Source organism: Boleophthalmus pectinirostris, unplaced genomic scaffold (genome assembly GCF_026225935.1).
Source record: "Boleophthalmus pectinirostris isolate CB_2022bp ecotype Guang Dong unplaced genomic scaffold, ASM2622593v1 HiC_scaffold_4, whole genome shotgun sequence".
NCBI classification, from domain to species: Eukaryota; Metazoa; Chordata; class Actinopteri; order Gobiiformes; family Gobiidae; genus Boleophthalmus; species Boleophthalmus pectinirostris.
In genome coordinates, this window is record NW_026571353.1 from 11,788,430 (window position 1) to 11,815,455 (window position 27,026).

A 27,026-nucleotide genomic window follows, 5' to 3' on the forward strand; every position below is an offset into this window, starting at 1 on the left:
TTGATTTCCCTTATATATCGTCCATTTCCACCCCCGTATAATTTGTATTAATGTAATGTATGGCAAAGTATTTTGCAAGAAAAAAGTCACACAATATCTGAAAATCACCTTTTTATTTTACAACCATATCACTGATAAGAACATATTATTCTTATATAGAGGTTGCTGTAGCCCAAACAGATCTCACCACATTCCTAGGAAACTCAGCAGAAGTAAAATACAGAACTGACGTCAGCTGGTGTTGTATTATTGACAGTTCACAAATTCACAAAATTTGGTAAAATAAAGGACAAAACACTCAAATTTCAAATGGATTGGCCTTGTGATTTTGATAGCACACAATATAACGTGTAGGGGTAAAAGAAAAATGTTCCTAGTAAAATTAATGTAAAGGCCGATAAAATAATGATTCAAAGTGACACAACAAAGATCCATCAAAAAAGTTGGCAAATTAATGTGGGCTTTTGAAGGGAGATGTTTGGGTGTCCTCATACAGTGAAGAATAGTCCATCACGTTAAAATGGTGTCGTCAATCTCTTCATTGGAGTCTGGGAGGCCGGAGATTTTCTTCAAAGATCGACGATGGCACTCGGACAACAAGTCATTACTCGCAGTGTCCAGGATAGAAGTGATAGTCTGATGGTAAAATGGAAACAAATGTTATTAGTCGAGTGTGATATTGATATTGCATTACTAAATTCTGTGATACAGCATCGATATACACTTGGGGCAAGGTGGGTTAAATGTTTTGCCCAAGAACACAATGGCAGCATTCATCTGTGGGAGCTGGAATCACATCTGATCTCTCAACCAATGATGTTTTTATGTCACGAGCAGGATTCAAACTGCCAACCTTTAGATCAGTGGGTTTTCTTAGAGAAAGAAAACTTGTTCATTTAATACATTTGACATGTTTTGTTGATTAAAATGGATGTCTTTCATTTTGTGTTTTCGGATGTAGAGGTTTAACAAAGAAATATTGTTAAAAAGTATTTGAGTCTTAAATAGTGACACCACAGAATGTCATCATGGATAATACATTGATTATTGCATATTTTACAGAATTGTGATATTATATTGTGAACCATGTGTCATTTCCAGCAAACAAAAAGGACCAAAAAGAAGAAGAGCTCTTTTTGAGAGTGAAGTTTTAAATTTTTTACAGGGAATGTATATTTATTATGCTATAATTTCAAAACATCCATTATATAATATGTCAAAGTTATTCACCTTATTCAGCCCCATCCATTTTTGTCTCTAAATGCTCCTAAACTGTGCTTTCTTGTGGTGGCACTTCCGGTTTAACAATCCCGTTCATTTCAATGAGAATTTGGGAGAGTTTTGCAGCTAGAATATGACATATGAATTGTATTATACAAAATAATATAGCCCAAATGATGATGGCGGCAGGCACGGCAACTTCAGGAGTAAGGCCACAAGGCGCCTCAAAAAGTGCTCATTCTCCAACAGGCTCCTACAGCTCCACTGAAACAGTGAGAGATACAGGACTACATTCAAACCATACTCCATACAACTGTACAACAACTCACCCTCGTGTAAAAGATAACTTTATATCCTGTCAATCATCATATCATTTTTGCGCTGTTTTTCCTCATGATCTCTTGTATATTGCAGATATTTTATTACTTATTTCTAATTTATTTTATTTTTACTTCTACATATACAGTTATATAATGAAGTGTTATTTGATTTGTTTTTGCTATGTGTTCAGAATGTATTATTACTATTTATTTATTTTTTTCTCTTTGTTATTACAATGCATTGTGATGTGTGAGCTACTGTGTCCAAGTAATTTGGATCAGTAAAGTTTGTCTAAAGTCTAAGAATACCATAAACTGTTTCTTACCTGCATAGTTTCGTCTCCTTGTCTTAGCCGTAGCAGATTGACGATTGTGTGTTCGCTCTGTGCTCGGACAGTGGTGTTTTTGTCCTTTGTGTTGTCCAGCAGAGTCTTGATCAGAGGTTTCATGAGTCCAGCCTCCATCGCAGGAACAGCTGGATCCTTGAAGACCCACCACAGCACCCGCTCCGCCACCAGCCTGATGTCACTGGACTGGTTCTGCAGACACTGAAGAAGAAAGGCATTTGTTGTATTACTTTGATAATATCAATGAAAAACATGTATACAATATTTTATTCATTGTTGTAAATAGAATAATACCAGTCCTAATATCTTTTCAATCTTTCAATTCAAATGCCATCTAAAACATTATTTTAAATTCTTAGAAAACATGTAATTAGCTTGTTTATTTGGAAGGTTATCAGATTAAAAAGAAGTTAAGTTATCAGTCTGAATCATTTAACTACCCCCATGTCTTGTAATCTTTGTGTATACTGTTTATCTGTATGTATGTTTATAATCATTTATATGTATATATGCAATACATTTTATGGAAGAAAACAAAAAGAAGAAAAAGCAAGAAAAGGCAGAAGCCAGGCAGTGCATTACAAAGCAAAACAGTCTAGACTTAGTATATCTCACAGTTTTACCTTGACAAACTGTGTTATGATTCTTTGTGAGATGCTGCTGCCGCCCTCAGATCGGAGCTGGTGTCTGATGAGGAACCCCAGAGCCCGGATCCCACTGGTCGCTATGGGGATCTGCAAACAAAAAGTCAAAATCAGTATTGTAGTGACAGAAATTATATTCTTTACACCAAAGTTTTATTCAGATTTGGATTTTTCTTTTACACATTCTATTTATACAATTAATATAATTCTTTTTGTCAGACAGGAGAGTTTGTTTACCTTTTTACATGTTTCAGCTACTTCCTGTACCCATCAGAAAGTCTAAAGAAACTCTAAAGAAACTATGAATAGAATGAGGGTACGCAGTCCTTTTGACCTGTGTATGTTAATATGGAATGATATGTACACACAGGTAATGTAAACTACAACTGCAATGGTAAAACACATACAGAAACATAGTTTAAATAGTTTAACAGCTTTTAAATGGAACTATTAAAATAAGGAGCCAATTAACAAGGATAGCAGATAGTCCACCAGAAAGGTTACACAGTGCACCTTTAATATTTTTATAGCATCTGAAATATTAAGGATATTTGGTAAATTATTGGTGCTGTAGCAAGAATACCGAAACCCTGTTGTGACTCACCCGGTCTGCAGTGGCATTTGCCAGAATGCTCTCTGTCACAGTGTCATTGTACTCCTTTGCACACAGTTTCTCTGGAGCAGATTTGACGGCAATAGCCAAGGCCATGCTTCGACCGTGACGCACCATCCAGTCCACACCAGACACATCAGCTAAAAAAGAGAATTAAAATGCAATCAAGTCATTCATTCATTTTTATTTGGTCAATGTATAACTCATTATAGTCAATATACATTATATTCAGTTTGATGCCCACAAAACAGAACATATTCAGCATGTAGAACTTCACACAAATCAAATACGAAGTCAATGACCAGATGTAGGCAGAAGCTAAACATGAAATATCTGGTGGAAATTTTGTGAACTTTATTTATCACTCAATTACTTTAGCTACATTAATTTATATATATATATTTATATATATTTATATATATATATATATATATATATATATATATATATATATATATATTTATATATATATATATATATATTATATTATTTTATATATATATATATATATATTTTTTTTTTTGTAGATAAATTACAATATATAATATAGGAATGAAAAATATGTGATAATGTGTAATGTCTTAACATATGCCTTGAGGTAAGTGATTTGTGCATCTTTAATTGCTGTGACATTGCAAAGGAAATTGATTGGATAATTACAGACAAACTGTGAACTGTAACTGTAGTAAAAGTGACATGACTGGACGAATTACCGACCCAACACATGCTGCGTTAACACCATTTTCAGCTCATCGTCTGAGAGGAAGGCACAAAGCTCGCCCACACAGCCAGCAGAGGCCATTCGAGTGTTATCCTACAACACAAAGTCAGACATGTCAGACTTCATTTGCATAAAACCACATCCTTTGCTACACTTCAGCTTTCTGTTCACCACAAAGGAAGCTATTTCAAATAAACAACTGATCCATATCATCAAATCATGTGAATAACAAATTGGGCGCTTACTAGTCTTCAAATTAAGGTTGTAAGAAATTTGCCAATTTTACCTTCAAGTTTTTAATTGATTTCAAAAGTAGTAGGTGCAAGTGTAACAGAATTGAGAGAAGTAATACTACACTACACTAGTCAAGAAATGTGTTTTTGTAGTCAAAGTTCAAAATTGTTCAGAGAAAGTTATTTTGTGAAAAAATATGTGAAAGAATTTAAAGAAAAGCCGGTTCCCAGGACAGACCCAATGCTCAGAGGCACTGGCTCCTCATGTCATACCTCATCATGTCCCAGCATGCCCAGTAATGTGGTGGTGATGTTCTTGCGGATGGCCGGGTCCACCTTTGAACCAGCACCTTGAATCACAAATCTTAAAGCTTGAAGCATGGTCTCCCTATGAAAACAACAAACCCCAAGTTACTTAATTTTTGTAATACTCATCATTATGCAGACTGGATGCAATACTTAAGGGTCCATGGTGTAACTTTTTGTATGGGGGTCCATCACCTGCTTGTTTCTATGAATATATCATTGCTCTGCCTGGAATGTTCAACAGTATGACATTAAACAGATCTACCTTGCATTTATTCAATTACAGGTGGTTTTACAGCTCAAAAATACCTAGAAAACAAGACATGATGACTGTGAGCGGAGTTGCCTCTCCACAGATCTGACCTGTAACTTGGTCTGGTTTGATCTTCATGAACAAAGAAAGGTTTAAAATTATACTCAGTATTTCCGCACATCACTTTATAATTAGGGAGGTCGCCTTGACAACTGCCCCCTGGCCTTGACTATGTCCCTCAGTCCCCCCGATCACCACCTTGACAAACCAATTTTCTGCAGGAAATACTGATATTGTGAAACAATCCAGACAAAGCAATAACATTGTCATGGAGAAAAGCATTTGACTTACCCTTCCACCAGAAAAGTTACACACTTTACCTTTATAATGTTCTTTATTTTACTCTAATGTTGGAGAACCCACTTCATTTCATTTGGCACACAACAGTTACATAGACCACATTTAGGATAATAACCTACAATCCAGTTCTAAAATATTTACCTTAATCAAACAATTTCCAAACACCTATCATGCTCACTCGAATAACAAAAACTAAAGTAAAATAAATGGCAACGAAGAATCAATACCAAACCTTGAAATGATATGTGTCAATGTCTTATGTCATTGTAGTGTCCAATTGTCGTGTATGTCACAGTTTGTTATGTTACTTGCCTTTATGTGTAGACATAGACAAACTTTATTGATCCACAAGAAAAATGACTTGGAGACAGTAGCTCACACATCACAATATATTATAGTAACAAAGAGAAAAAAAATATAAATTATAATAAATTCTAAACCAGAAGTTTTAATTTAAGTAGCAGAAATAGCAAGAGACTTCGGTCAAATAAGGCATAATTATATAAATGTACATGTACATGAAAAAATAAAATATGTATTATCGTGCATTACAATAATAATAAAAAGAAGCATTGTTGTTCCCTGATTTTGTACCTGACTCCGGCGTCCTCCGCGTTGCGAATGGCTGCGAGCTGCTCAGTGAACAGAGGGTCCACTTTGGTGTGAATGGAAACGAGCTGCCCCAGTGCCTCTGCAGCTCGGAGCCGGACCGCACGGCTGGAGTCCTGGAGGGCTTTTAGGAACGTGGTTTGGAGCTGGGGCAGGAAGGGCTTCAGGGCTATTCCCACCTGGGGCACAAGAAGGCAGGATTACAATCAGAAAAAAGGACTGTAAAATATGCAACAGTTCTATAATGTAATGACTTTTTATTTAAAGGCAGCCAATGCATTGCATTGTAATACTTTCAAAGTTGACAGTTGGATCCCAGATACTTACATTTCATACTACTGTGGTGTTCCTGAGCAAGACAGATTTCCAATTTGGGTTGTCCAAAGTATTATAAATTAGAAAGCAATTGATATTAAGACAGGTATTGTCCAGGGACAGACTGGGATCAAAAAACAGCCCTGGACATTTCCCCCACAAATGGACCTACCATGATTTGGAACGGTGGAAATAGAATAAATATTCTATTATTGGAAAAGTGGTATCAAAATAGGTATTTATGCACTGATCTGAAGTATAAAATCATAGTATCAGAATTTTAATTGTAGTACACTATTCCTTGCTTAAGTTACCTATCTTGAGTTAGTTGGGTAATTGAACTTGAAAAAAAAAAGCAAATCAATTGATATTCTACTGTTTGTTTTTTGGAATTTTATATGACATGGGAAAAGATTATAGTCCAGATTCGTGTCAACATTCAGGTAATACTCATTATTAGACACTTATTATGTCATGAAGATCAGTATGGTATGTCATGCAGCAGACCTTGGCCAGCAGTAGAGTGAGAGTCTCCAGCAGAGCGGTCTTGACGGTCCAAGCGAATCGATCTCCTAAAATCCTGATGAGGGGTCCAGTGATGTTGACCACAGAGGGGCGCAGGGCCTCAGGGGAGGTCAGTCTGATGACCCCTCCCAGTGCTTTGGCCGCCTCCTCTTTCTGCTCTGGGCTACCGGTCAGAACGCCCTCTCTCAACACAGGCAGGATACAGGTCACACCCTGAGGCACAGAGAACAAAACAACATGGTCAATACTCAGTCAATACTGACAACACCACTCTGATTTAAAATACATTGTTTTAATCTGTCATTTTTAATAATGTTGAGCATTTTTGCAATTCATTTTGTATAACTTGTACATATATATGTAGAAATGTGTTCTTTTCCAGCACTCAGATTCGCTGAGAACAATTTAATTTTACATTTACATTACATTACATTTTTTATACTCTTCTGGTCATTCAAACATCCGTAAGTGAAAAAAAAAATTCCATGTATGTTAACAGTGCACAATTGATTAAAGCCCAAAACAATTCAATAATTCACTGATGTACTAATAATTAGATCTGAAAAGTAAATAAAGTTTGATAGACTGATTTACTTGCCTTCTTGGGCAAGCAGAATCCAGGCAGGTGCTGGCCCTTCACATCCGCAGCTGCTGATCTAATGTCTCTGTGAAGATCGTCTATTAGAGACAACTGGCTGCTCGCATCCAATTTCTGCAGAAGACACATTATTACCAAGTGAGTGTCACAGTCACTAAACATCTGAAAAACTATTCTCACACGACTAACTGACAAAAAGCTGTACCTTGGTGATGGAGTTGATGGTGTCCCAGCTCTGAGCCAGGACCTCGGAGTTGGTGTCGTTGAGGAGTCTCATGAGTCCTGAGAGAAGAGTTCGGACATGGGCGCTGTAGTCCAGGCGGGTGCGGGCGAAGTAGGCGTTTAGTATTGTGACCGCGGCCTGTCTGAGCCCAGGGTCAGGACCACGAGTCGCCTCCAGGAGGTCCTCAATGATGATCCTCTGTCCCACCTCATCCTCCACAGACAGGATCACGGTCTGGGCACTGAGCAGTTCCTATGGGGATAAACAATGGACAGTTTAAACATTTATGTCAGTGAATCTCAAATGCTTTTTAGAAAGTTTGGAATTGTAACTACTACATACTGTCCTGGCCTCATTGTATAACAGATTTGTTTGGCCAAATTTATTTTGGCCAAATTTATTTAATTTTTATCTCTCACCCTCCACAATATTTTCTGTTTCTCAGGTGGCCCATGGAAAAATAACTGCCCACCACTGCTCTAAAATGTCAATTCAAAGTTCAGGAGCATGCTGTGTAAAAAAAAATAATAATGTCCTTACCTGAGCCTCTTCCTCTGTCCCCAGTTTTTCTTTGAGTGAGGAGAGCAGTGCAGGCAGGATGACCCCTAGATGGCGCGTGAGAGCATCTCCAGCCACAGCAGAGAGGAAGGCCAGTACTCGTGTGTTTACAGGTGGAGCAGTCAGCTAAAATGAACCGCAAATCAGAAGAATAAGAATAGGAATGCGCAATGACCGCAAATGTAGTTAAGAAATTACAATGCATACTTTTGGGACAAGATAAGGCAGCACTGAACGGCTCTTCACTGCCATAACCTGCTTCAGTCCATCCAGTGCAAAGTCTGCAGTCTCTTCATCATCCTAGAAAGACAGAAAAGGTACACGCATTGGCAAACCTAAACAACCTGGGTAAAAAACAACTATTCACATATTGACAAAACTCAAACTTGAAAACAACAGTACAACATGCGAGAAAACGGATAAAACGATAAGTCTAATATAGATCTTTTAATTCAGTATCCAGCATAATACCAGTTGTTTGAGCAGCATGGGCAGGATGTCGTCTAGAGCCTGGTGGCCAATGGTGGCGTGCAGCTGCTCAAAGGTTTTGGCTGCGGCCTCTCTGACCTCCTCCAGGGGGTCACACAGTGCCTTCCTCACTGTGGGAACCAGAGATTCTGAGAACACTAGCACCTGCAACAGACACAGCAACAGAAAGGCTGGTAATGTTTGGGTGTAAAATGTCAATGGCACGTTGTTAAGTTGTTTCTACCCTTTACATATGCTTAAAGGGCCCATATTACGATATTTTCTGATCCATGTTATAATGTTGTTTCCTCTTCACAAACATATCTGGAGTTGTGTTTTGTTTCATTCACATATGTTAAACACACAAACCCTGCTTATTCAGGCTGAGTTCTTCTCTAAAACAGAAAACATTCAATTTGACCTTGTGATATCATGTGGTAATACAGGAAGCGTTTCACTGTGTTTTATAACTCCATACACCTTCACTAGAATCAGTTGGACAATTTCAGCTCTGGAATTGCCTGTATCAACTGAACCAAAGGTAAAAGGTAGCTGTTAAAATGAAAACTACTGCTTCATAACAATACAAGGTGGAACAGAGCATTTTGAGCTTTGGAGATGTAGACAGGCTAATAATGCAGGATTACTCAACCATGTGTCACTGAAATAAAACACAATTTCGGATATGCTTTTGATGAGATAACATTTTAACTTAAATGTCAAGAGTTTGTTCCACAGGTCAATGAGTGATGCAGTGAAGCAAAAGTGCAGCAAAAGTACTACATGAATACGACTTTTCGTCTTGTTCTCATGGATTCAATGTTGTGTCTCATCCTAAATGAATTTATCAACTATTGTCATTGTTACTGTTCCTTAAATTATGTTATTACACTATTATAAAACACAGAAGCAACTCGTTCAATACTTTATCTGTTTAGAAATAATGACAGACACATCAGAAACAAGATTATTTTAAGAATCTAACATCCTCCTCTTTCAGTTTATGTCCTCACTAAATCCATAAATGTCCTCTTAAGTCTTTCTCTTTTCACCCTGGCAACTATCCACATTAATTTTAAATAAACACATAAGACTGACCGCGTCTTTGCTGGTGGACTTCATGATCTCACTAAGGCCAATGCAGACTCCCTGCCTCTCGTCGCTTTTGTCTGAGCGCAGTCCGTCCTCCAAAATGGGAATAATCTCTGGAAGAATTTTTTCACCCAGTTTCCTCACAAGATCTCCAAGGGTCCGAGCAGCAATCTGAAACAACACAAAATTATCTTGAAAACAAAAGTCTAATGTAGCTAATAATTGCAGTACTAAATTCAATGTGTAAAAATAACAGTTTACTAAACATGACAGTTGTTTGAATAGGATTATTAAATAGTGTAGCAGTTGTTATAATGACGTACTGGTAAAAAATAATATAAGCCCATCTATAAAGTAACTGTCTATTTTAACACTTTTGCCTTTCAAGTTAAGGTGCACTGTGTAACTTTTCTGCTGAAGGGTCCATCAAATGCTTTCTCCATGGAGATGTTACTGCTTTGTCTGGAATGTTTCGCAGGATAAAACCCTTCTGTCTTCAAGGAGACCAAACCAGACTAAGTTAAAAGGCAGATTATGTGAAGAGCCAACTCATCTACAGCCAGAATGTCAGTTTTTCTAGGTATTTTTGAGTTATAAAACCACCAGTAATTTAATACATGTAAAGTAGAGGTGTTTAATGTCATAGTGTGGAACTTTTCAGGCAGAGAAATGATATCTCCAGAGAGAAAAGCTTTTGATGGAGCCTTTAAACAGTAAACATACCGTTCTCTTGTCTGGACAGGTGGAAGCCAGGAAACCCAGCAGAAGAGTGAAGAGAGTAGGGAGGATTTCTCGGAGGGTTCTTGGAGTATTGGAGACCACAATTTTCCAAACATGGAGAGAGGCCTGACGCACGACCAGCTGAGTGTCAGAGCGTCCCATGTAGAGACCAGAGAGCACCCGATTACGTCTCTCTGCCCCCAGAGCACTGATGATGGCCTGGAGATAGAAGGATATGGAGTAAGAGCAAGAAATTATGCAAAATGTACTTCTAAGTCATTGTACTGATTAAGGGATAACATTAACTTATGTACAGTAACAATAAGAGGACAGCACATGTAAATGTATAAGTGTGTGTATGTCATTTAGTAATATAACATATATAACACAATTTAAAAATTAAAGTGCATATGACAGATTTTTATGATTGTGAATATAAATGATAGTTTTACCCAAATGAAGAAGCAATTTCAGAAGAAAAGTTGAAAAATATGTTGAAAATTACAGGAAGTAGAGAGTTCTTAAACACTGAGAGAATTTCTGATACTAAACAAAATAAAGGTGTTTTCTTGTATTTATATTTGTCAGATCATAATTTCTGTGTACATTAGAGGAGTTTTGATGGGTAACAGCATTCCCTTGTGTGATGTCAGGATTTCAAACACAAAATTTTAAACCTAAAAAATAGCCAAATTCAGAAAATGTGTGTGAATGTTTTTGCAAAAAAAAAAAAAAATTAAATATAATGATCTTAACTCTATTTTAGTAAAATTTGTCACTTAACCTGCCATAGGCACTGTCATAACAATGTCTAAATACTTGCACATACTTTGTTGGATGCTGCAGTCCCGAAGTTGTCATCCTCTGAGGCAGTCTCAGTGGTCATTTTTCCAGTGACACCAGAAATGTGGAACAAGAGATCTCCAAGAAGCTGCACCGAGCTGAACCTGAAGACATGACAAACATACACGTTTTATGTCCATATACACATATACAAACTTGTTCTGAGAAGAAATAAAATGACATTCTTTTTATTTGTGTCAAAAAAGCTTGCCATATTGACCCCAAACTAAATAACACATATAATCAAATATTGCAATGTATTTCAAACAACACATTATAGTTTTTCCAACTAGCAAATGTGAATAAGCTGTGAGTTTTTAGATGTATCATCATCACAATCAAAGGAATAAATAGAAAAACTTACCTAATTCTCCAGAGGTCGTCAAACAGGCCCTGCTCGAGCTCGGGCAGCAGCAGAGCAATGGCGGTCTCAGCGTACATACTGATGATCCTCTGTCCTGCTCTGAGCGCTGTGTCTCTCACATACTCATTCTCATCTGCCAGAGCCTAGTAGACAAACAGGCAACTACAAGTCAGTATAGATGTAAAGATCTGGGGGGAAATGTAGACTGCCACAAGCAGGAATTTTTTACCACTGGAGAATGCTATTTATAAACTGTATTAATGCAGAGTTGTTTAAATATTTTCCTTTAGATCAACTGTGAAAGAGAACCCACCTTGAGGATACATGGGATGATGGGCCCCACATAAGGAGTGAACTTGTCTCCAAAGGTGAGGGGGAGGTAGATAAACATCATAATGTATCCATCTCTGACGTGAGATGCGATGTCCACTTTACTGGCCGTTTGTACCACGTCTGGCATCAGCTTATCCAGCTTCTCCACGCCCAGGCCAGCCATCACCTCTGCCAGACCTGCACACAGACAAAAATATGTATTTCTACGTGTACTTTATTATTCTAGTATGAAATTTTGAGCAAGAATGTTGGTCTTCGTATCAAGCTACAGTGCATAAATTTGGATTAATTGTGGGAAACAGGAGTGCCTGTTTTGAAATCAACAGCATCTAATCAAAAATAATATATGTATGTCTTTAATATTAGTATATTTAATGTGACCTTGAGCGGCTCCAGAGCGGTCCACAGAGCTCTGTTCAGAAGCTAAAGTCTCCATGAGCCATGGCAGTAGGTCATCGAAGCAGGACTCTCCCATCCCCTTCACCATGGCCCCCAATGCCTTGGCAGACACTGTACGCACCTACAAAAAAAAACAAGATTTTATAAGCAACATATACTTACTACACCTATTTAACCTCCATTTATTCAGGAAACTATAGAAGAGATATGGCAGCAATATAGTAAACACACCTCTGGCACTGGGTCCAATAGAGACGTTTTGAGTCCAGGGATGACACTTGGAAGATAGGGTGACAGATCCTACAAAAAACAACAGGATGTCAAACCCATACAATGCATCTGGTATAGTCTTTTGTATTCACCTCTTTGCTGCATTACCTTCTGATCAGTGAGAGAGTACATGTTGCCGATGATCTGGGCGGCCATCTTGCGAGTGTCTGTGGATCTGTCCTGGAAGGCCCTCTGCACAATGGGCATGATCAGAGCGAGGGAGGGCGCATCAATGAAGTGGACAAACTTAGTGTCCAGCAGCGTCTGGAGACATGTCTGGGTCTTTCTGGATGGATCTGTGAGAGCGTCCAGGAGAATGGGGGTGATTGCTGAGGGGAAAAAATATATATATATTATTACCCACAACAAGACCTGAAGAAATGTAATGAAGCCAATGTATTTTGTTTACAAAGTACTTGAAGGAAAAATACTATGTGGATATTGGCTTAAATAAATTTGAATACATTTGAATTAACAACATTTTTTTCTTGTTGTTTTAGATGAGTTTGTTGACTGAGTATCATTTATAATTTAGGCAAACTCAATTGTGCCTGTTTTTCAACCATTCTTCAGAAGAAATAGGCAACTTGTCAAGAGCAGTGGACAACAGTAGTCCAGTGCCCGGGGACCCTTTTTCACAACTTCAGGGTCTTTGGCAAAGTGCCTAGCTGGAGGAATAGCCTAGCGTGTCTTAGATCCATGGGGCACCAAGAATAACACATAACACTTGTATAGCACTTTTCTTGACACTCAAAGATGCTTCACACAGTTCAAACAGAGAAAACACAAATGAAGAAACAGATAAAAATGAGATGCAGTTATGGGAAGGCAGTTTTGAACAGATAAAACCAATATAGTGAGCAACATGTACAGCCAGGTGTCTTCAATCTTACCCAGGATTTCAGGGTTGCGGATGACAGAGCCGATCTGCCTCAGAGCCTGTTGTCCGGCCTTTTGGACTTTAACATGAGAATCTGTCAGGACCTCTGTCAGCTTTGGCACAATACTGGGCAGGCACGAGGACAACTGTTTAGGAGCACAGAATGCCATGGCACCCAGCAGCTCCACAGAACCTGAGGAAGGGAAGGAAGAGAGATTTATAATGTGGCATGTGGAAAAAACTATTGTAGGAGTGTAATTTTCTAATCTAAATATCTCCCCACCTGCTTTTGTCCTCCATGACTCCTCCTCCAAAGCCACAAGCAGAGATGGCAGCACCAGTTTCACTCCATGAGCACTCAGGTTCCTCATAACAGCTTTGGCACAGTCATCAGCGGCCTATAGATTAGAAAATGCAAAGGGAGGAGATTTAAGGACAGATATAGGAAAAGGATTCATGAACAAAAGATAAATAATAAAAAGTAACTGTATATTAGTCTGGCTCCAGGATCCCCCTCCCCTTACACATGTGTGTGTATGTGTGTTTTTAAGAGCTTGTTTTTGTTTGTTCTCTTTTCATGCATTAAAAAAAAATCTGATTATATTAGAGAAAGTCCAATGTGCATACCTTTTAATGTAAATAAAAAGACTAAAGGAAAGGAAAATGCAAAAAATAAATACTAACTTACACTGAAAATTACAAGATAAAATGGTCATAATATACCTCTCTGACGTACTGATTTCCATCTCCAAAGCAGAGCAGGAGGTGAGGCAGTACATGGACGACGTATGGTTCAAATAACTTTCCCAACATGTTACACAGCATCTCAAAGGCAAATAGCGCTCCTGCAAGTAACAAAGATGTGGGTCAAAATACTTAAGGTATTAAATTGGTTCTTGTGAGATTTAAGACATGTTAGGTCATAAAAATCATACCCAGAGTTGTGTTGTTGAGTTGTTTCATTCACACATTTGAACGACCCTGTCTTTAAAGCTCAAAATGCTCTGTTCCACCTTTTAATGTCATGAAGCAGTAGTTTTCAAGTGAACAGCTACCTTTTGTGGAGTAGACATGGGCAATTCCCATGCTGAAATCATTAAAATGATTCTAGTGAACGTGTATGGAGTTTAAAAACACAGTGGCGTACTTCCTGTATTGCCAAATGACATCACAAGGTGGAAAAGAGCATTTTCTGTTTGAGAGAACTCAGCCTAAATATGCATGGTTTGTGTGTTAAACATGTGAGAATGAAATAAAACACAACTACTGGTATGTTTGTGAAGAGGAAACAACATTTCCTCAACAACAACATAACACAGAAGTGAAATATTGAGTAACATCAACCACATTCCGTCTGCTTAGAATGATCAATGATTGTGTTTATGGAGCACAATGTAAGTGGAGATTTTTCTTCATACAAAGTCATGATAAAAATTTACAGAAGGTATTCAGTAACAAGAATTTATGAATAACTAAATTTTGACATCAGATAGAACCACGTTATTTATAAGGGGATGATTTTTCAGTGATACAATTTTTGCAAAACTCAATCACACACATATTACATGGTTTAGGGTTACAAAACATACATTTACACTCAACAAAATCCAATGGCTAGTTTTTTACAATGATATATACATAGAAATAGAAAATCAGCTATCGTTACATAAAATAATCATGTTGTCTGTGTGAATTTATAATCCCAACATACCTTCTCTGCGTCTGAAGTTCTTCTTGTCCTGGATGGCGTCAGTCAGAGTGGTCATGATCTCCTGTTGTTTTAGGGCGAGGATCCCAAGGCCTTTAACCAGTCCAGCCAAACCGTAAGCCGCCCCCTTCCTCTCAGCATATTTATCACTCTCCAACAGCAGCTGCAGCAGGTTCCTCACGATTCCAGCCGCGTCCTCTTTGATGGCAGGGACCAGGGGAGGCAGACAGCTGGCAACAGACTCTTGGACCTTAATAAAAAAAAAAAAAAAAAAAAAGTAAGGTCATTACATTACTTTGTTAAATATAGTGCTGTGTTGATGGCAGGGACCAGGGGGGTGGTGTGTGACTTAGAAAAAATATGACCATGACTTTTTTTTGTAATATTCCAAAACAACAATTGCAATATTCAATATTTTTTCAATATATATCTCCCATTTCTAGTTCAAAATTACAAAGGTAAATATAACAACAAAACAGTGCCATTACAGTAAAGAAGATAGTGAATAATCTGAATGAGGCATGCACCTGCTGTGAGGGAGTGGACAGGGCGGTGATGAGTTTGGCCACGATAGGTTTGACTTTGGGGTCATTCTTGTCCAGATGTTTGGCCAGAGAGCCCATGAGGATGACCACGCTCTGACGAACTGAGTCATAACTGGCATCCTGGGGGGCATTCTTCAAAAACTCCTCAAACACAGGCAGAAGAGAGCTCACATTGTCCTGGGAAGAAAAAAATACAACAAATATTATACTTTAAATACTACATTAAATATTCTAAGACATCATAAACATTTAGTTGTTTTTGCTATAACTCATTTACTAAAATAAACTGTAAATCACACCTATGTTTTCTATAAGTCACTTTAGTAAAATTGGACTAATCATTAAAGGTACACTCTGCAACTTGTCTCATGTAAAAGTCTAAAAGGCCTGGCGTAGGAGCTGTCAAATGCTTTTCTCCATGGAGATGTTATTGCTTTATCTGGAATGTTTCACAGTATGATATTAAACCTTTCAATACTTAGTGAGACCAAACCAGACCAAGTTAAATGTAAGGCAAGCCCGCTCACAGTCAGAATACATGAAACCACAGATAATTTAATAAATATAAAGAAATGTCATACTGTGAAACATTCCCGCAATGACATATCCATAGAAACAAGCAGGTGATGGACCCCCAACCATAGTTAGATGTGCCTTTAAAGTTCAAATGATTATATCCAAAACTATATAGAAACAGTTTAATCTTCCACAAAGCAATCAGGAACTATTTACTATTTTACTAAGTTACATGTATACCAGTGGGCAGTGATTTGCATTACAGTTAGGGAAGTATTTATACCTAATGCAGCTCTCTCCACTTATCCATGCTTGGTAAATATAAATCAAATTTAAATTGAATACACTGACTGGGTCTATGAGTGAACTTATATCATTGTTTAAAAAATGTATACAGATTTCTCATGTTAGGTTAATTTTTGCGCTCTTGGAACTAAAGCAGTTAGATGGTTACTTGGAATAAACAAACACTAAATATATAGTTACCTTTCCATGTGTATTGAGGGCAGAGAGGGCTGCATCCAACATACAGCGGCGCACATCAGCGTGGCGGTCATTCAGAGCATCAGGCACAAAGAAGAGGAAAAGAGGAGTGATCTGAGACTCATCCAGATACTCCGACAGTTTGTTTAGGGCCAGAGCAATGCCACACCTTACAAAAAAAAAAAAAAAAAAAAAAAAAAACAAGAAGAAGATTCAAAAACTGCAAAATGAAGTAATTTTTATATGTAGTATGTATCATTATGTGGTCTGTCAACTCTTTTGTTATACAGAAGAATGTCGAAGGCTACTTGTTGTGCCATACCTAGCTTCCCATTGATCAGGTGGAGCTTCTGAAATGACCCTTCCAAGACCATCAAGAACAGGGGGTGGTCTCTAGAAATATAAATGACATATTTTGTATTAAATTTGTTTCTCACAGACTTATCTAAACATAGTTTGTGGCCGCACATATAATTTTTGCTGGTAGAGCTCGGTGAGTTGGCTGAGCACTGTAGCAGACTGGTCTTTGTACTGGGATATTGCAGAGGACAGTGCTTCAGCTGCAGCCGATCGAACCACCTCCTCATGGTGAGTGACATCACCAATCAACAAAGCACACAGGTCAGGCACCAATTCCAGACCAAGAGACTCCCACAACCTGGAAGATACCAACCAGAGAGTTTAATTAAAAATTTAAGAGAAAGATTCTTAAGAAATATACAAGTTTTGTATTTGATATTTGCTCAAAGCAAACAAATATAATCATTATATACATTCTGTAGTAATCCATGCTTACTTTTCAGCCAGACTTCTTCCTTCCTCCTCCACATCAAACCTAGCAACCCAAAGTCTGCGCAGTAAACTCATGCCACTTGGCTCAGCACTGTCTGTGGGTAGGGCAAACTCCATCTCCAGCAGGCCCTAAGGCAATAGCAAATATTCAATAATATGTCATCTTAATCAAATTAAATACTGCATTAAACAAAAATAAACCTTTCAAAGAATTTCAAACAATTCAAAGTCAAGTTTTTTTTTTTGCTGCTTACTGACCCTGAGGGCAGCATCCCGCACAGAGAAGCATGGACAGAGCAGAGCACTGAGCAAAACGTCGATCTCTGGCTGTTCCGCCACAGTACACCCCTCCCCCCCTCCTGCACTGGCACACAGGGCTGTCAGGCACTGGGATGCCAACACCTGAAACAGTTCAACAGCAACACTCTGTTTAACAAGTTACAAAACAACACAATTTTTTCTACTTCTATATAGGCTTATTATAAATCTTTTTGAGAGCATTAGACTTACCTGGAGTCTTGGTGTGGCTGTAGAAATAACTCTGGTCAACAGCACTAGCATGTTAACACGTGGAAGCAACTCTGGCCCATTCTATCAGAGGAATGTTATTAAATTGTTAAAAATCTATGAGTAAGCATTTTTTCAATAATGAGGAAATAGAAAGAAAAACAGTGATGCCTATACCTCATCAATTAGCATGTCGTCTGCCTCAGTGTTGGCACGAAGCTGGCAGTGTTGGTTTACCACCTGCAGGGCTTGGATCATCATGGCCTCCGCCTCCTCTGAGCTTTCTGAAGACCCTTTTAGTGTAGCGTTCAGGAGCGGGAAACAATAAGAAAAGGCAGGTGCAGACAGAGGGCCAACGTCTACACAAAAACATGAATCAGAAGAAATTATTATAAAATTATAAAGCAAGATGTTTTTAAAAACTTTGACAAGCATTTGTGAACAAACGTTGTAAGGTAGATTAAAGACTTTACCGTAAAGACAAATAAGTATTAATTTAGGTGTATATGTATGTATATATGTGTATACATTTTTATTTTTGAGTGTGTTTTAATGTTTTTTTTTGTTTGTTTGTTTTTTAAGGATGATGGTGCAATGTCAATAATTGTATTATTGTGGTTATTATTACAATCTTTTTTTATTACTGTGTGAATTTCTGTATATGGTCTACTTTATAATTTTTGCATGTAACCATATTTTTTTCTTAAAACTTAAAGAATACTACACAAAAGACTGTACTGCCCCCATAGTGAAATTTGTCTTTTTAAACATTATTCTGCTGGGTCAAACCTATTCAGACCAGTGGGCAAACTAGGAAGCGACCTTACCAGCAGTCTTGCCCTCCCGTTGCTGGACAGTGTGCTGGTGAAGCAGGAGCACAGTGCGATGAGTGGCCGTGTCCAAGTCCTCTTGATTCCAGGCCGCATCCAGTTCACATTCAGGCTTCAGCAGTCGCAGTGTCACATGACCAACAAGCACAGCTAATGTGATACAAAAAAGATACCTCACTCTAAGGCGCTGTACCTGTTTTTAATGGTCTTAAAAATGTGAAAAACAGATTTAGTTCATTTTAAATGATTGCAGTGGTTGCTCCTCATTTACATCCAAATAATTCAACGTGATGAGTTTATAAGCACTTTTTAGAACTTTCAGAGATAAGAGTGCAGTTTTGAAATCACGGTACAGTTAACAATAACTCACATGCTAAAGCACACTTCCTGAAAATCCGAAATTAAAAGGCTTTACAATTAAATGAGCAGAACAGAGCACATCACATACCCAGGTTGTGCAGGTGTTTAGGCATGAGGCAGACCCCAATGTCGAGAAACACCTGTTTAATTTGTGGTGCAGCAAGAGGGGAGTGAAGGAGGGGCATTAGGACCTGGAGAACACTGGGCAGCTCCTGTGTGATCAGAGCAGGGCCCTCTTTGAGAACTGCCCCAAGAAGACCCACCATGCTCTGCAACTCCACATCCATCTAAAGGCAAAAGAGCAAAAATACCATTACATTATTTAACATTACTCAAAACTAATAAACGCACACACACACACATATAACACTATTTCCTTTTTAAACTTTATGCAAATATCAGATATGGCAAATAAAAAAGCCATGGTGCACAAAAGAAACATGCAAATATAGTTGTATGCGATTGTGGTCAGACCTCTTGGAGTCTTTTACGGATAGAAGCCTCCTTCTCTAGCTGAGCCTGGACCATCTCCTTCTGTTTGGCTGTAAGCTGAACTTCATCTTTGATTCCTTTCTTTTTCTTGATTTCCTGTAACAAAGTGAGATAAATAAGAAACATGACATTGCTATAAACATTAAGCTTTGCCTTTGTTGTAATCAATCAAAAAATGCCAAATATTTCACCTCTTCGATCTCCATTTCAATGATTTGCTCTTTGAAAGAGTAGGCTTTGTTTTCCCTCTTTATATTCTTATTTTTCACTTCCTGTTGGGCACTGCAGCAAATGTGTGAATTTATTAATTGTGATTCTCATCACAATATTGAAAATACTAAAAAACTGAGCAAAAACACAGGGTTACCTTTGTATGATGCTCTTGTCGTACAGCTCTCCCGCAGGGGTGAGCATGGTCCCATACTCATCTCGTGTCACTTGGAGGAGTGCAGGTCGTGAAAAGCCCTCGATCACATGACCAATCACCCGTGGCAACAGCTTATTTGGAGACAGGCTGGAGAGGGCACCAACCGCATTTTTAACAGCCTAAAAGAAAATACTGATTATTAAAAATAAATACAGTATGTAATATGTAGTCAGCCCAATCTATAAACAAAATATGGATGGTCCAATGCAAAAAGAGATTTTGTCTCCAGAGGAAAACCCACAGCCACAGTACCTGGTTGTCAGCATTGACCTCCAAGAGATGTGGGAGAAGAGCATCCAGATTTCTCTCAATAAAGTCTTCAGCTTTGACATTCATTGAGGACAAAAGCACAGGCCACAGACCAGGTCGAGCTTCAACTACAAAAAGAAAGAGCATTTTATATACAGGTTGAATGAAATGACTAAAATCACTGCTCTGTATTTTCATACCAATTGACGGGTGGTGGCTGATTATGACTGTCTCCATGGCCAGATTTTGGGCTTCGCTAGGGTCACCCCATTGTCCCGCAGAGCAGCAGATTGTGCAGAGGGCATCCAGTAAAACACGAGGAGGAACATAACTGCGCCCCAATTCAGTCAACTCTCCAGACTCTGATATCAGGACGTCAGGGGGTAAAACCTGCGTTAAATTAATGTAATATTATAATTATAATATTGTCATCAAATTTGTAAGAAGAGGACACATTTTCTTTTTTCTTGATCAGAGAAATAAGTGAGTACCTTGTGTTTGTTGATGACTGCTCTCAGCTCTCCCAGCAGCCCAAGGGCCAAACTGGAACCTCCCAAAGAAGACAGCAGTTTCTTCACAGTCTGCTGAGCCCGCTTCCTTACCTGCCATGACCGGGACAGGAGCACAGCTACTGTGGCAGAGTGGTACATCCTGCCAGAAGGAGAAAAATAAACAGTAAACTTATGGCAATAAAAGATTGCTGATTACAAAGAGTAAAGGAAGAGTAAAAGCCTGACACTGACTTGGACTTGCTGTTGTTTAGACGGTGGGCATGGTCCAAGAAGAGTCTTTCGCAGAGCTGCAGCACTGTGCATAGAGCTAAAATGATAAACAATAACAAAATGATTAGAACAAAACTTAAAATGTTAAGTTTCAGATGAATTGGAACATTTCTACTCACTTTCATCATTTGCCTGAGAGAGAAATTTCTCTGTTGTGAACAGGGGATTTTTCTCATCCAAGATCAGCTTCCAGAAGTTTGCAAATTTTGTCTCTGTAGACAAAATTAAAAACATATTTTGACAATTACAGCAATGACCTATATTACATTTATCTAATCAGTCTGAACTGCACTAGTGCTTAATGTGTGGGTATGACTTTATTACCTTGCTGTGAGTCCAACAGGCACAGTCGACAGATCAAGACCGAGGCTGCAGTTCCTTCTGCGAGCAGGGCAGTCTGGGAACTTTGAGCAGCAGCTTTCTCAACCGTTTGTAAAAGCAATGGTATGAGGTCTGTAGCCTGGGTCAGAGTGTCACCTACAGATTAGAAAATAATCGTACAATAGTGGAATGAAGATGCCGCACTTCCTCCAGTCCAGTCAGCAACCACTCTGCCCACTTTAAAGCCACATTACAGGTGCACGGTCACTTCAGTTTGGGTTATGCCCCACCTCCTCACCAGCACCATCTTAGTTTCTCATCATCTCATCGTCCTCATTCTCTCCAGGCTCCGGGGGGGAAGACCTCTCCTAAACATCATCTAACTATCTAACTGGCTACATCCTACATTGCAGTGCCTTTTGCTGCAGTCTGAGCGCCAAAGTTAACTCACTCAATAAAACATGTAATACTTTCTCTTTGTGTCTGTCTGTGTCTCTCCAGATTGAAATAAAGTTAGTAACCAAACTAAGGGTTCAAAATCTAGGCTATATATGAGAAATGTTAAATACAAAATGGAAAACCTTTTGTCAAAATATAACACAAAATTATCAATCAAAACTGCATTCAGTGCATGTACAGGATAGTTGAGAAAAGGCTATAATATCGCTCTTCATCCAATAAATATATATGCAGGACATTCTGTTGCTCACCTTTGAAGGCCCCAAGCATGATCTGGAGATAGGCCTGGCGGACAGGGGAGGTGGAGGTTTTTAGGGTGAAGGCTTTCTTTAACCAGTCCAGCAGGGCAGAAGGCACCTCCACCGAGAGCCTGCCACTCCACTGTGACAACACAGACACCGCATGGACCAGAGTGCCCTCGTGAACTGAAGATATAAGCATTAAAATCTCAAAAATCTTAAGAAGGAAAAGAAAATTTAAGGTGTTACATTTTAGTGTTAATACGTGTTAGTAATTAAAAAAACAAAACATTACAGTTCTATATTTGCAAAGATAATTTATAAAAAACAAGTGAGTAAAATCTATTATTAATTTTCCATTAATACGCCAATACAATTACATATAATAATGTCACTTGTTTTCCTAACTCATGCTCAGTTAGTGAGGTATTAATTCTAAAGCATAGATTAAAATACTTGTTTATATGTTTTATATTCTGTTAGGAAAATAAGAACGAAAATTCTACCTTCTTGTTGTAAATAAGGGATGAACATGGTGGCGACTGCAGAGCTAAGAGTCTGATTGGAGGTTCCTGACACGGCGTGATGGCTGCAGCTGCCAATACCTAACAAAATAAAACAGAAAAAACTACTACTTGGAAGATTTTTTTAAGGTCAATTTTAAGTGCTTAAAGGTTGCATTGTGTAACATTTCTGGTGGAGAGTCCATTAAATTCCTTTCTCCATGGAGATGTTATTGCTTTGTCTGGTATGTTTCATTATATGGCATTATAATTTTCTATCTTTATGGAGACTAAACCAGACCAAGTTACAGGTCAGATCTGAGGAGAGGCAATCCCATTCACTGTCTTAATGTCTGTTTTTCTAGGTTTTTTTGAGCTATAAAACCACCTGTAATTGAAGTTAAGGTTGAACTGTTTAATGTCAGAGGACTAACATCTCCATGGAAACAAACAAGTGATGGATCCCAACCAAAAAGTGACATAGATCACCTTTAATTTATGAGCACGTACCTGACAATACGCTCATTTTTTGGGCCACAACTGTAAGCTTCCCTTCAGAGCCTGTGATTATCAACCAAGCACATTACCTTCTGTTCTAATTCAAATTAAATATTCACTGATGAGAAGTAACTGAAATCTTACCGCCAAGGATTTTGAAAAGGTGTGTAACGATGTCCTGAACAGCAGTGGCATCACTGCACTGTTGAGCCAGGTTCTGCATTGCTTCAACAGCCTCTTCCATCAGACGGGGATTGTTTGCCTTCATTTGACCTAAGACAGTGATAAAGGTAAAGGAAATATGTTGTTAAATATTACACAAAGTAAATAAACCAAATGGAAGTAGTGTATGGAGTGGTATATCTTACTTGCAATGGCCTTTCCAATATCCATGGCATACTGGCTAAGGTCAAGAGTTACACTGGACAATAGGCAGGAGATGGCTGGAAAAAGATTATCAGTGGCATATTACTATACAAAAATTTGTATAAAATATTGAGTCTTCAACTCATTATTTTGTTGCTGAGTATATAAAAACCCTCTACTTGATACTGTGAAATAAACAAAAATAAACAAAATACAAGTCTTTTTTTCAACTCCTTTAGAAATCTCAGACAATAATTTCACAACAAATACCATCCATTAGACATTACTATACAATTTGCATAGGGTTAAATTTCAACATAAAAACAGTTATAAATATTTAATAGCGCTTACTCTGCATTGCGTTTTCTGGACTGCGAAGCATGGTCTTCTGAACAGTGGGAAGCAGCAGGTCTTTGAACTCAGAGTGAGAGACGTGACGCAGCAGAGAGCCACTTTTCTCCAGGACATGCTGCTGGGGTTTGGTTTTACTCATCAGCACTGACTTTATGTACAGATCCAACATTGCACTCTACAAAGAAGAGATTAACTTTTGTCAATGTGAAACACTAATTTCTCAAAAAACAACTTTTTAAGATATATCTTTAATCAATTGGTATAAGACATACAAATCTGTGTTATTTTTCTAATTATTATTTTTATTAATTATATCATTTTTTTAGTTATTTAAAAGTTTAACCAAAACACAGCAGAGTTGAATTAGTTACACTGTAAAATTAAATAACAGATGAAAACGAGCACTGCACCAAGATTCTAGCCCTTACCTTATGTTTCTCTATTGTAGCGATATCTTTCTTGGTACTACAGAAGTTCAGACATACTCCAAGCATCACCATTGTAGTAGGGCTCTGGTCCAGGCTCAACAAAGTTGAAATGTAATTATCCACCAGTCCAGGGTACTACAGAGTGAAACAAAGCAATTCAAAATCACACAGAACTCGTTGAGTGTGTAAATAAACCAACCAGCTAAATATATTTTGTAGTAGTATATCTGTACTGTGAAGGTACTGACTTGTTCCCAGAGGTGAGAGAGTTTCTTTAAGCTTGATTTCTGAGCCGTGGATTTTGCCCCACCAACCACTTCAGCCACAAGAAGGCTCTGAACCTCCACCTAGATGTTGAAAGTAAACATATCAAGTTGGCACTTTTTTATGTGATAGTTAAAAGTATGAATTTAATTAATTAAATGTCATTGCAATATAAAATTTTTTAGATCATTTCTTAAAAAAGGATTTAAAATAGATAGTGACAACATCTATAAACTACAGCAACATAATACAACTTTTTGACTGACCATTTTCTTCCAAACAGGGCCTTCTCTTTTCTCTGGAGCCAAAAATACATTTTGGACTAATAGGCAGGTCCAGGAAAGGCCAATAAATGCAGAGGAGCCAGAGCTTTTACTAAAAAGAAAAAAAGAATTAAACAACACATTTTGAGATCACTATTATTAAAAATTTATCTACTCTCTACTATACCTGGGATCACCATTTAGGTTGACAACTCCACTGTTGAGCAGCCACTGGAGGAGGTTGGTAACCAGGATGTCCGGTTGACTCTCGGCCAACAGTGCAATAACAGACAGGAGCTCTCTGCGGGATACTGCATCCCTGGACACACCCCAAAAAATGGTTATAATTACAATTATTTTTGTCTAATTTATCAATGCAAAATATATGCAAATGCAGATAAGACTGGATGTGTTCAACAACTATGAATATTTGTAATTTCAAAAATAAAAACATATGTACTGGCAAGCCCATAGATTTTCTAATAAACCAAAATCTTTTTGTGATTCAATTCCATCTGTTTCTGATAGATAGATTAAAATCATGATTACAGTTTTGTATTATTGAGTAAAACATTTTTGAATTTCAATATTGTATGAAATATTAAACTCATACCGGTATCTGTGTGGTGTGAGGCAGAAAAGTTTGCACAATCCTTTAATAGCCGGTTCTGGTAATGCTACATGGATAATAAGAACATAGAAGTTATTTTGAGCACAAAGTAAAACACAGGGGAGAAAAATTCTCAACAATAACGTACATACTTTTGCCTTTTAAGCATTGTCTGAGCTCCTCACAAATCTCCTTGCGCTCATTGAGACTGGCTGTGGTCACCTTCACAGCAAACTTCTTGAGGGTATCTGTAACCTGGAGAAAATAAGGTTTATTATTATTATTATTATTATTAATTTTACTTATAACAGGAAGGTGAAATCTACAAATAGTCTGGTGAAGTGGGTGAGCAGGAGTGTTCATGATGACAAAGAACAATTTGTTCAGTGACCTCCTGAGCCTTACTGTGACAAATGGATCAGTTTGCCAATACACCCCAGTAGACCACAGTGAAGTACAGGGCGCTAAAGACCACAGACATATAGAAGATCAACAGTAACTTGTTACACACGATGAAAGACCCAACCTCCCTCTTCTTCTACTGTATTACTATTGTCCTTCAAGTCTAACATTGTAGCAGCCTACCACTTCCACTTCTTGGCCCTGGATGGTGATGGGGCTGGGGCTTCACTGGTGTCATTTTACTCCTGAAGTCAATGACCAGTTCTTTTGTTTGTCCAAGTTCAGAAGCAGATGGTTTGACTCAGACAACTCCACAAAATTTGCAAACAAACTGAATCACCACAGGTACAATTTGGTCACACGAGAAATATTATTGCTACAACAAAGTAATTACTGTTTTATGTCAAGTATTAACACATACATTCTTAATCTCATACACATTATCACAAAATAAGTTTTCTTATTTTATTTGTTGATTAAAATTGCAATGATGAGCAAAAAGAAAAATCTTGTTTACCAACAACTGGATATTAGAAATAGCACACATGCATTTAGCTGTATTACTCTTATTCTAAGATTTGGCTCGATATTAAAATGGTGTAAGAAATAAGAAAGTTTAGAATGAGGAGCTATCATACAATAAACATTTTTGCAAGTTTTGGCAACAATCTGCTACCTATTAGCAGCAATGACAACCTAACTGCTACTGATCATTTCAATAAAATACAACAAAATCTTAAATCTTGTCGACACAGCTCAAACGAATTCATTTTTACGAGTCATAATAGAAAATGCCTACTCGTGATGGAGCCACTGGGAGTACGTTGCATAAAGCTAGCAGCCACAGGGCTAATGAGTTACTGTTACAGCGGATATTTCACAAAGATCTCACTAAAAATAACAACAGCCCGAAAAGTTCAAACATGGGTCTAAGTGGCCTGAGCGACCACGCCACATCATTGCTTTATGGTTGACATTAAAAGAGAAAGTGGAGAGTGAAAAAAAGCCACACAAACCTGCGTGTCCGCTGCCATCTTGCCGGGTGATGCAGGAAGAACTTGGTGACGCTACTTCCGGGTCAAAGACTACAAAATAAAATTTTAATATAATAATAAATTGTAATGATGGATCTATTAAAACAACTTTTGTAATACAATAGACTGATTGTAATGCAGTAATTTCTCAATAATACCCATGACCCTAACCCAAACGTTATCATTTTGGGGAACTATGTGTTTATTAGTTTTGCATATTAACCAACCCCTCCAATTAATACGCGAATAAAATAGAGGTTAACACACCAGAACAGAGGACCAGATGTCACAATTTATTCATGAGTTACATAGATTGTAATAATTTTAATAATGTAATGTTTTAATATTTACAGTCTACAATTAAACAGGGTTTGTTCAT

At 37.9% G+C, this 27,026-nt stretch overlaps 1 protein-coding gene across 1 annotated transcript; it reads right to left on the bottom strand.

Annotated features, from left to right (window-relative positions):
* Positions 1-98: 98 nt before the first annotated feature.
* gcn1 (GCN1 activator of EIF2AK4) lies at positions 99-26,682 on the bottom strand. The gene is made up of 57 exons (XM_020928381.2): positions 26,630-26,682; positions 25,364-25,466; positions 25,215-25,278; positions 24,789-24,920; positions 24,605-24,713; positions 24,323-24,421; positions 24,075-24,209; positions 23,644-23,821; positions 23,295-23,369; positions 23,071-23,199; positions 22,939-22,989; positions 22,432-22,530; positions 21,938-22,111; positions 21,231-21,383; positions 21,026-21,118; positions 20,868-20,943; positions 20,616-20,775; positions 20,325-20,514; positions 20,128-20,252; positions 19,816-19,994; positions 19,640-19,730; positions 19,431-19,544; positions 19,045-19,243; positions 18,594-18,746; positions 17,944-18,125; positions 17,770-17,850; positions 17,518-17,661; positions 17,264-17,388; positions 16,936-17,125; positions 16,790-16,860; positions 16,471-16,636; positions 15,451-15,645; positions 14,927-15,173; positions 13,939-14,060; positions 13,499-13,613; positions 13,229-13,408; positions 12,444-12,664; positions 12,297-12,365; positions 12,048-12,186; positions 11,647-11,843; positions 11,334-11,476; positions 10,956-11,073; positions 10,130-10,345; positions 9,413-9,577; positions 8,318-8,479; positions 8,054-8,146; positions 7,829-7,972; positions 7,271-7,540; positions 7,066-7,179; positions 6,450-6,680; positions 5,613-5,806; positions 4,373-4,487; positions 3,863-3,959; positions 3,137-3,285; positions 2,512-2,622; positions 1,868-2,089; positions 99-636 (listed from the first exon to the last, which is right to left on the bottom strand). The coding sequence occupies exons 1-57, from the start codon at positions 26,645-26,647 to the stop codon at positions 511-513; spliced, it is 8,013 nt and encodes a 2,670-aa protein (XP_020784040.2). The 5' UTR covers positions 26,648-26,682; the 3' UTR covers positions 99-510.
* Positions 26,683-27,026: the final 344 nt, after the last annotated feature.

What these genes read in the sequence shown, in the direction of transcription:
- gcn1 (XM_020928381.2), bottom strand. An exon ending in CTAAACAACAGCAAGTCCAA is followed by an intron (nt 20,776 to 20,867) that starts GTCAGTGTCAGG and finishes TCCTTCTGGCAG; the next exon opens with GATGTACCACTCTGCCACAG. An exon ending in GCATGCTGGGACATGATGAG is followed by an intron (nt 3,960 to 4,372) that starts GTATGACATGAG and finishes TTTGTGTTGTAG; the next exon opens with GATAACACTCGAATGGCCTC.